The 11,270-nt window shown below is 48.3% G+C and overlaps 1 protein-coding gene across 1 annotated transcript; it reads right to left on the bottom strand.

Annotated features, from left to right (window-relative positions):
- Positions 1–262: 262 nt before the first annotated feature.
- LOC126525228 (uncharacterized) lies at positions 263–7,423 on the bottom strand (the record flags this gene model as incomplete). Its single annotated transcript, XM_050173261.3, has 1 exon — positions 263–7,423. A coding segment is annotated over one exon (1,185 nt), but the record flags the coding sequence as incomplete, so codon positions are not given.
- Between the last annotated feature and the right edge of the window lie 3,847 nt (positions 7,424–11,270).

The following is an 11,270-nucleotide window of genomic DNA, read 5'->3' as shown; positions in this document are numbered from 1 at the left end:
TTTCCTGAAATCACTTGATGGCGCTAAAGACAGGAAGCAAACCAACACTGCCACAGATACAACATTAGCCCCACGTTGTACCTGTTTGGCCTCGTCCCACGCGCGGTCAAGTGCATTGGCTATTTATGACCGATGATCTGAATTCAAGACACTCTTCTTGAAGTTCACGCAAATATGACGACAGTCCTTCGACGCCGCACACATTGCTCGAAGGAATAAGCGTTGAATCATTTCTTCCACGTGGATAGACAAGAACATGAAATTTTTGTTTCAACATGTTTATTAAAACAAATTTCCGCAATATAAACATCCATACAGCTTCAATGTACAGCTCAAAAATTCATTCAAACAAGGCATTGGCAAGGTGTCGCTCCGCTCACAAATCTCTAAAGCAGAACCATTTATGAAATCTGCCAACCTTAAAAAATAAAATGAGCGAAATGAAAGCACTCATGTAGAAAGGCTGGAAGGTGAACTGTTCATGTTACTCAGCCGAAGGGTATGCGTTTACCCAACCAGAAACGTAACTATCGTATAGGGTGTGATAACCTTTCCATTAGTCGGGATGTACAAGACTGAAGAATGAGAACGCGCACCACGTGTTTTCAATAAAAGGCAATGCTTACAATGAGACAGCAGGCAGTGTACACAAGAGAGCACTTCTCTGCTGCTTGTTAAAAAAAAAACGTGTACACACATGCGCAAACCACGGCACATGCTGAAACTTAGAATGGCAAGTATGTGACTTATGGAATGCAGAATAAAATGACATTGTACATGACCAGAGAAAACACACTGGCATACAACATGGCAATACAATAAGGCGGCCACGTGAGATTAGAGCTGTTATAACGCGTACCTCCTACGAAAACCAACAAGCTCTCGTAATTTCCACAGCGATAGCAGAAATAAAATAAAATTACAAATGAAAGTAGCGCTCGGAAGAGCATTATCTAAATATTATATTGACACGTGTAGTTCTTTATCGAGTGACCCCATTTCATCTTCTAACAAATGCTATCGCTCAGCGCAGGGCGCGCTTGCATGTACCGGAAGTTTATGGAATGTTAACGATGGTTTTATCCGCTGTCTGCTGTCGCCGAAACTTGTGTAATCGGATTACATGTATGCGCGATGCGAATGGTGTAGAAATTTCTAGAAGGCATGCGGGCACCAGCAATTACTCTGGTACGTCAGATGGCTCATGTATAAAAGCCGACAGGCCGGACACACTGATCAGATCTCGACGACCGCCGAGAGCGTTCGCCGCTATCGTTTTTCTTGAGTACAGCGTGTTTTTGAGGGCACATGTTCGCCCAATAAAACCCTACTTTCACCATTCACAGTTTTGCTGCTTACTTCACCGTCACTACTACGTGGCATCTGGTGGAGGTGCTTTTCATTTACGTATCGGACGCCCCTGACAAGCCGTGATCCAAGCCAGGACCGCAAGCACAACACCAACGTCATCCCGGACCAACGAACAAGCAACCGGCTATAACAGCTGACCCCGGAACACGGACTTCTGCGCGAGACGACCAAGGATATCGTGGCCAGGACAACCTCAATGGCAGCCGCAGCGTACACCATCGTGCTGCAACAGCCCAGAGTGCCACCTACCTTCCATGGATCATCATCCGAAGACCCAAAAACCTGGCTGGAAGCTTCTCAACGAATTGCGACTGCTGAAAACTATGCGACATACTGGAAACACGTCGGTTTTCACCGAGGTGTCTGAATGCTGGGTAAGCCATATTATCATTAGGGAATATGGAATATCCAGCACATAGGTGCCTTTTTATTACACTTTATTCAAATCGGTTGTTAAGCAACAAAAGAGAGCGCAGATGAGCAAACTCCCGTATCACGCTGTTCGCGAAGATCACTCACAAAAAAAACTATCCAATGTTATCGCTCTTCCTATCTGAATGTCAGAGAGAGAAAACAGATCATTGGAATCACCAAACACTCTTCCGCATTGAATTTACTGATCAGTGAAGGCACGGGCCCACAGGAAGAAGAAGAACAATGGGGCACTCAGCACGACATCGTGAGTCGCTCACAAAGCAATAAACAAGATATGTGTACACAAGAAGTTGGAGACTTCAAGGAATCAGCAGTGCTCGAAAAAAAGATGTTTCGTGAGACAACGCTCCAACACGGTGAGTTGTCTTCGTCGGTACGTCGTCGTGTCAAAGTCCCCACATCGAAACGTTAGCTCTTAGCTCTTCCTTTTTTCGAAGTCTGTTCACAAAGCAATGCAGTGTCTCGAAACAAATTTTATCGTACAATGCAACCCTTTTCCGGGAATAACTACTTTAGCCAAGGTTTCGCCATTTACAAGAGCACTCGTACTGCCTAGTGGAGCGTTATCTCTATTGGAGCACGAGCAGTGAAACGCCGTGAAGCATCACAACTCACGAAAATGGTGCTACATATGGGACACACAGTGACTCATGCATAGGGGTTGCCAGTAATGTACAACAATTAGAATGTGACAGCTGCTGTCAGAACAGTTGCAAGTCTTTCTTCAGGTGCATATCAGTAGGAGGGACGTCCCCAGCTGTGGAATGACGGCGGCATCGGCGGCGGTGGCGGCGGCGGCATCGGTGGCGGCGGAAGTTTCTCAGGCCGCAACAGGCACCAAACCGCGGGCGGGAGGAAAAGCAAAAGCAACAGCGGTGCCAGGAACGGCCACAACGGCATGGGACGCGAGAACTCGGGTCCCGTCGCCTCGTTGGTCGGATCCGGAGCCGCGGGCCCTTCCACGGAAAGCTCGTCATCGGACACGTCCGAATTGTGGCTCCCGTTTCCTGCCGAATCGATGGGAACGGCTGCTGGTGGCAGGACAATCTGCTGCTCGCGCGAACTCGGATCTTCGTCGTCTTGGCTCTTCGCAGGTTCGCCACTGGGAGCCTTCGCCCCGACATTGGCTTGTTCGGGCAACTGGTTTCCGGTGACGTCGGTTTTCGGGGAGCTATGGTTACGGCGACCCTGCGGTGAATCGTCGCCGTCTATGAGAGAGAGATCTTCGTCTTGGACATTGACATGCTCGCGGTTGGCTCCCAAGGAGTTGTGTAGTTTCGGCTGCCTGGTGGCCGAGATTGACCTGGCCTGTGTGGTCGTTAAAGTTGGTATCCCCCTTAACTGAACACCGGAGGGATAGCCAGGGGATGCGAAGTGACTGTGAGATAGAGATGGTGACCGGGGAGTTACGAAAGAGTTAGCGACAGAAAGTGACTTTTGTGGCACATTGTTGGAGTCGGTTACAGTGTCTTGGAAACTGCGCAGCGTAGGCAGTGCTCGTGTTAGAGTTGACAGTTTTTTCTTAGAAGCAGTGTCCGAAGCTAGCGACGGACTTAATGATGGCGACAAAGATGTGGATGTGACGACGCTAACAGTGCTCGTCGATAACACGTTAGCGTGAACTTGCGATGGTTGTAGAGTGGGTGCTACGTATCTCGTACTTAGGGTACGTGAACTAGATGAAGAGGGAGGCTTCGTCTTTGTTTTTCCTGAACCTTGCGAGCTCTTCCTCGTTGACGTGCGTACACTCTTACTCCTAGACGAACTAGAAGTATGGCTTTTCGCCCGATTGGATACGCTTTGTACATTGCTTGAGTCAAATGAAGAGCTTCTAATTTGTAAACGTGGTGTTTCTTTAAGTTCGTGTACCTGCGTGGCGTACACTGAGGCTGTAGTCGAAGTTTCAGTCGTCGAATTACTTAGGAAATTTTCCGTGTTGTTCTTTTTTGACGGGGCCTTCTTCACAGTTCTCCATTCTGAGGTATATCCGTTTGGAATGATTCTGCGGCTTTTTGTGACACGAGAAGTGTCGATTCGCGAAAGCGACGGCGCAGGCAATACGGCAGTCGTCGGAGACGTGCTCTGTTCAGTCTTTTGTTTACTGTTCAATCTAGTCCAATTCGTTGCGCTGCTAGCCGTTGAAGAGCCCTTTGATTTTGCCAAAACGAGAATTTTTCCTCTAAGCGTAACATGAGAATTTTTTCGCGAATTTGACGTTAACAATTCGGGCGGCGACGAAGAGGCAGGAAGAGATGGAGTTGGTGAAAGTATAAAACTGTCCAATGGTTCGCCTGTGCGAGTAGCATTAAGAATGTTTGTAGAGCTTATTGAAGGCGATAGCGAAGGCGTAGGGAGGCCGAACAGCGAGAAATCGGTGCCTAAAATTTGCCTTACGTCTGATGACAGCCGCTCGCTGCTGTGCTCTGTGGACTGCTTCGATTTGCGCTTGTTCGCTTCCCGAGGTCTGTTTCGCGCGCTCGGCAGTAATGCTACGCTAGAATTTCCACGAGATTCTTCGGTGCCAAGGTCGGATAATTGGTCAGATTTGCCCTCCGTTCCCAAGGAAGACCGCATGTGTAATGTTTTGTTTCTGGACTGCGAGATGGTAGCCGAGGCTTTCTGAGTGAGACCACCAACCGACCGACGACCGTCGATTTCAGTTTTCGCTCTTTTGCCTTTAGATGATCGTGCACTTGTTTGGTTTACGAAGGTAGAGCTGAGCAAGTCGCCGGCGTTGATTGTGCTGCTTGACACAAGTACAACGGGTGTTGCGCTGACATCTGTGCGTTTCGGCGAACTTGTGGCAATGTTTGCGACAGCTGACGTTGGTTTGCTGCGGCGAACGAGACTCCAGAAGCACGTATTTTGGCACGTCGGAAACTCGTCATTGTCAAAATTGCGCGTGGAAAGCGTTTTCGTCAGCTGTGGTGTCGGAGTCGGTTGCAACGGGGTATCGTACAAAGGTACGACTGCGGCTCCCGACTTTGATCTATCCAGGACCTCAGTGACGGTCAAACTCGAAGTCGGACTTCGTGTGCTGCTAAAAGAGGAAGAGATGAGCGGAGTCGGCGTTGGTGTAAGTGCCTTATGATTTAGTGTCGTCAGGTGCTCCACGGAAACTCTTGCCCCTACGGTTGAGCATACACTAGGCAGCAATTGCGGATAAGTTTCTTGGGATGACGATAGGATTTCTGCAGTTTTGACGGGTGTCTTTTCAAACGTAAAGGACTGCGAAGATTTAGAGGCCACTTCAGTCGTCGATGGCAACACAGCCGTTTCTTTTCGTACGGCTTCCGCCTCTTCGTTTTCTGATTTTGCTTTCTTCACACTCCTCACTGTAGGCGTTTTTGTGCTCGCTGACGTAGCGGAGTGAAACAAATTTCGTGATGTTTGACTGGCTTTGTTCTGCTCTTTCTCACTCCTCGTAAAAGTGGCGAGCAAATTTCTCGCATTATCGGCGGAAGAATCAAACTGCGGCCGCAAAACCAGATCAGATGGTCCCAGAAGGCTCTCTTTCTTTAACACAACTTCTTCTGGTGAATCAGTCGGTGCTGCTGTTGGCAACGTAGTCACGTTTGCGTCGTCAACTTCGGAACTTGGTTTAACTACAGAATTTAAATAAATATTTAGTACCCGCGCTGGTCTAGCGCGGCCTGATGACACAGGCCTTCCGTTTTTCTTTGAATCAATGACTCTCGGAATTTTTTGTTCGTGGTTCGCTCCCATAACAGTTGCAGGCTCACCCAGAGCAATGCTTAGAACCCGAGATTTGTGCTTATTTGTTTCATCTTCACTTTTCTCTCCGTGTTTTACGTTGTCATCAGCTGACGTCGCCTCGGTCACGCTTTCTGAGCCTTTGTCACTCTTTTCGTGCAAGTCGTCTTCCTCGTTAGAGCCCCCGGGAGACGCAGTTACAAAGTCAATTTGCCCCGGCTTCTGATAAGGTGTTCGAACGGTCAAGGCCAATTCATCTTGAGTGTTGGGAACAAAGGAGCGAGGCATTGAGCTATCCGGCTTGTTTGAAGGAACAATTATTTTAGATGCACGTTGGCCAGCGTCGTGTTCATAATCGTGGTCGTACTCCTCGTCAAAGGAATCTACCGGTGCTAAATTGCTCTTCCGCTCACCATTGGGTTCCGCTTGCTCTCTCTGTGCAAGGGTCCTGTTGTTTTCCTTAGAAACTGGGTCAATGTACCCCTTCGAACCTACTGACTGTCCCGGCGGCTGTACGTCAGACGTCGCGCTCGTCGTCGCGGGTTCTCGATAATTTTCGCCGCTGTCGTCTTCGTAGGGCTTATCAGTAAGCACTCTGTCTTGCGCAGGCCGCCGCGTTCTGGATAAAGTGATTCTCTTCGTGAGCAGTGGCCGTCGCGATCCGCGGCGTGCCCCACTTCTTTGCTGCTGCTGCGCTTGTTGGTCCGCAGACGCGCCGCTAGGATACCCGGAAGTTGTGTCGGTGTTTTTTACTCGTACGCGAATCTTCCGGCGCCTCGGGGATGTCCTCGACGCCGGGTTGACCTTCGAACTGTTTGTAGCCACGAAAATCATACTGACCCCTCCCGTTGTTCAGCACGAGAGGGGTCTTGACGTGGTTCTTGACCACGGACGACGTGTCTTGGCTCTGTGAAGTCTGCAAAGCAACCGACGCAGTGGTGGAGGACGACTTGTCGTCACTGCCGGTGAGCTGCCTAACGTTTTCCTCGTCTTCATATGTAGGTACAGATTCCTGAACGCCACTCTCCGGTAACGTGCCACTGGGTTCCTGCTCACGTTCATCTGCAGGCCTGGATAGGGGAGAGACCACTCCTAAACTTTCGTGGTCAGCATTCGGGAAGGGCACAACCTCTTGAGGGGGCTTGCGTTGGGCGCTATACACTTCATCTGCTTCGACTTCCTGAGATGCGAGGTCGCCGGACTCAAGCGCAGGTGAGGGGCGAGGTTGAACCACTAGCGTAATGACGGCAGCTTTCTTCCTGGTCACATCCGGCTGACCCTGGAGTGAAGTAGCCAGTGGTGAGCCAGACTGAACCACTGGCTCCAGCGGCTGTGAGTACGCAGGTTGCGACCTCAAGATGGCCGAGAACGGCTGCTGCTGTACCGGTCCATTGGCTACGTCGGGTGCGACGAACGGGACTGTGGGCACAGCGCGTGTACCGATTCTGGGTCCGAGACTAGAGAATGGAAGTGGCTGCTGAGAGTGGTCCACTTGGCCGATGAAACGCTGCGTCGGCACCGGAGGCCCCTCGGCGCCGAACGGTTGCGCGTAACCCTGAGGAAAAGGCACCAGCGGCGGCACGCCACTCTGGTAGCTCGGGTGGAAAAAACCGGCCGACAAATGGTCGGGCGGCTTGTTGTCGTAGTAGACCACGCTACCGTGTGGCGTGCCCAGTGCGACCTCGACCCGGGTGAGGGCGCCGCCATGAGCGATGGAGCTGGTGTAGCGCGAGGTCCGGCTGTTGGGAGGCGCCACCTGGGCAACGTCGTCCACCCGCACGTCCGCAGCACCCGTCCGAACGCTGTAACCGTACCAGAGCACGCCGGGATTCTTGGAGCCCGTGGGAGCCAAGCCAGTGGGCGGCGGCGCCGCGAAAAGCAGCGCCTGCAAAGACGAAGAATCGGTACGTCAGTCAAACATGTTCGCTGCACGAATACAAATATTTTGTGCAGGGGCTAAGAAACGAAAAAAGTTACGACTCACGTAAACAACTCTTTAAGCGTGTAATGCTGAGTGACCTGCTAAAGCTGGCAATGTGGAGACGCGTTTGCTTTTGTCGGCTCATACAGGATTGTGTGCTGTTGTAGTGCAAGAGCAAAACTTGATACACAAAATAACAAACATAGATGGCGCTGACTATAAAACAGAATGAAACACCTTGCTTGTTTATTATCTAACATTAATCACCTGTGAAAGAGGAAGACACGTCGTATATATATTCGGAATGCGACCAATGCACCGAAGTAACGGATGTGAAGGCTGTGTGAAAGATGCAAAATTTTAGGAATTTTTAAGGACGGCGCATTCGTTGTGCCCGGCATCACAATCGTCTCCATATCAGTAATGTTATCAGATCGTCGGAGCGAGTTTTTTCTTTAATGCACAACAGCCAATTTAGAAAGAGCATAATTTAGGAAATGTTAACCATGCGCCGGCGCCATGCGGTATACCCAAGAACACTCCAGTTATTCCTGCAATACAATCATGGCGTTGCGTATGGTCTAAGCCACTTGCTCGACGTGGTAAACAGAACCATATACTGACATCCCTCCTGACAAAAGCGTTTCTGTGGAAATGAGTTTTACATCAAGTAATATTTGCACTTGGAAGTACGTGCAATGTTTATGCGTAATTTGGACTTAGACTTGTACGTTATGTGGGCTTCCACATTATTGAGAATGGTTTGCTTTAAGTGTGTGATAGCCTGAAGTATCAGGTAAGAGAAATCTGTCAACCGGGGACTTGTAGCAGCAAACACACACTGCGGCTCTAGAGGACCCAACACATTGCGATCCCACTTGGTGCATTCTACATCATTTCGAAGAATTTGCACAGCGGCACGTTTAGGTCATGTCAAGAAGGTGAAAGAAATTACGCACTAGCCAAATTTGTTGAAAACGTATATTTTCGAACAAGCAATAATACAATCAAATAGCCTCCATCATGATATCGCTACTGTTTTGTCATTTAATTTATTTGCTTCTCCATTACTAATTAATTGTAAATGATGCGTTCGGTGAAATATGTTTTCTGCCGTCAAAAGGTATGTTTCTTCTTTTGATTTTCGGTTAATAACCTCATCCTGCACACTTTCGTAAGTCCACCTTACCCACCTTCCTCTTCTTGGACATCTGCAATTGGAGCTCTGTGTATGTGGTTAATAAATAAATACCGAATAAAAAGATAAATAGTTATTCAGTATTTCTGTATCATGGCTTGATATGTACACTGAGATAATCATTCCTTCCAGGCACCTCTCACCAGCCTGTACATGACAGTCACAAGGAGACAGCTGTGATGATTAACTGCATGTTACAATCTTAGAAATACCTTGCCTACGTTATTATACCCCTGGATAAACACGGTAGAAATTTCTCCTCATGGGTTGGAATCATTCGCGTTTGAATCTTTAGCTGTCAGCCTTACTTCAACCATTTCCGGATGTGACTGAAAATTAAATACATAAATTGCATACTGATATGACAGATACTTACCAATAACTTTACAGTCATGTCTCAGTTCACTGATGCGCAGATCAGGACTTTCAGTAATGAAGTGAAACATGATGTTCTGCTTTGGTGCTGACAAAGTGTGCTGTGTCAGTGTTGTTTCTAATGTTCCTGGGCAGCAAATGCTGCTCGTGTAATTTTTCTGCAGTAAAGTTCAGTTGAAGTTCGGCCACTGTCCTCTGTGCATTGTTTCTATGTCCTGCCCTAAAAACTCGCCGTTATAACCATGTTCCATGAAGCTAAGCAAGAAGTCGTGGGATCGAATCCCTGCAGCGACGGCCGCATTTCGATGTGGGCCCATGTACTTAATTTAGGTGCACGATAAAGAGCCCCAGGTCGTCCAAATTTCGGGAGTACACCACTGCGGCGTAATGAAATCGTGCTTTTGGCACATAAAATACCATATTTTTTTAATGCATCCCTAACCTATTGGCGTAGGCTGGATTAGAGAGGTTAGGTTAGAAAGTTACTGTTGGATTTTGGAAAAATGAGCCACATCACAAATATAAGTGGCGGTAGAAAACTCACTATTCGCTTTTAGCCAGTCTGTCCCCCTCCTTCACATTTATCTGCACTACTTACGGAATAATTTAGCGTTATTATGACGCGTATAGTGGACCATACAGATGATTGCGATGCCGCTACGACCACGGTTAGTACGAGTGAAGGTTGTTCCATCCGGCACTGATGGAGATTTCGAGTGAGTAGATTTGGACTTTAACGGCGCAGCAACCAATTGCTGAATATAATACCCACGAACAAGATTATTTTTCACTTCAACAGATAAAGGTAGGTACCAAAGTGTGACAGATGCAAGATTTGCCAGTGTGAATGATACGGGTATGGGTTATTCACTATTTCATTGTATTGTATAAATATGTATGCGTTTGCTAACGAGAGCAAACGTTCATCTCGTAGCAAAAGTTCTGTATCTATAGTGGCGTCCGACACGTATAATAAGTAGTAAACAAGTTTCGTCAATTCGTTTCATAGTGTGAGCAAGAAATTAAGACACACAAAATCGGCAATCACTCCTAATTTAAATTTTCGTATTAGACGTACAGGCTATTTTTCAATCAATACAACATCATTCGTTAGTCTTCTGTGTCCAATTCAAATGTGACAATGAAATGGCAATTAAGACGGCTGAAGCGGAAGAGGAAGTTTCACTCGAGCGTATGCGAGGCTCACAGCAAGAAATTCTTGTGCAAACAAGAAGAAGTAGTATTTTAATGATTGGAAATGTAGAGAGGTCGGCCGGATAATGGAGCATCTGGCCTGCTACTCTACGTAAGGGAAGGGGAAGAGGGGAAGAAAAAGGGTCACAATGGGGGATGATAGTGGGAGGAACGAGGTGAATGACACATTACACAACTGGTATCACAGGTGTGAGTCCAGGCCCGTGTCGCCTAGGAAACGTGAAAGTGCACGCATTGTCTCTGTCGTCTGCCAACTCTGTGGCCACGCGCCTAGCAAGAGATCCTCCGACAGTGGTCCATTGTGTAAATGTCTCAATGTATCTGCCAATATCAGTCTTTCTCGCGCATACTCAGGGCACACCACGAGCACATGTTCTATAGTCTCTACAGCGCCACACACTGAACAGTCCGGGGAGTCTGTCCGTCCAATAATGTGCAATGCCTCCCGAAAACATAACGAGAGCGCGGAAGACAGCGCTGTCGCCCGCCGACTGCTTCAGCCGCAAAATTGGCGTGCAGTAAGTTATCGACCTGATTTCGTTAATACCCGACGAGAAGCACAAATAACCGGGGAAGCTGCATTTCCTAGTTCTAGGTTTGCCGCAGCAACTCAATCATGATCGATATCTATATACGCCGCAACTCGACGGGCGCAAAGGATTTATGTCCCGTTCACGGAAATGCTTTCTCGAGGTATATTAGTGACACGGCGGGCGGCAGCCCCTCTTTCTGGCGCCCTAGTATTCGTGTCCAGCGCCATTAGCGTTGTTGCCTTATCGACCCATCGCGAGACTCACGGGAACAAGCAGTGAGAGACACAGAGAGCGAACACGCCAAGCACATTCCCCGTTCTTCCCAGCTCCAATACTAAGCTATTCTTGTCCAAATTATTTCGCGTGAGAAAGCCTAGAAATTCGTGATCCTGCTTCGCTGTCCTTCTAATGACACTGCTGGTGCGCCACACAACAGAAAGACATGGTTCGACGGAAATTCCTCCGTCTAATTGCGCTGAGTTAACGAATAGAAACGCACTGCGTTGAT

This window comes from Dermacentor andersoni, chromosome 3 (assembly GCF_023375885.2).
Source record: "Dermacentor andersoni chromosome 3, qqDerAnde1_hic_scaffold, whole genome shotgun sequence".
Lineage (NCBI taxonomy): Eukaryota > Metazoa > Arthropoda > Arachnida > Ixodida > Ixodidae > Dermacentor > Dermacentor andersoni.
This window is presented reverse-complemented; position numbering and strand designations above follow the sequence as displayed.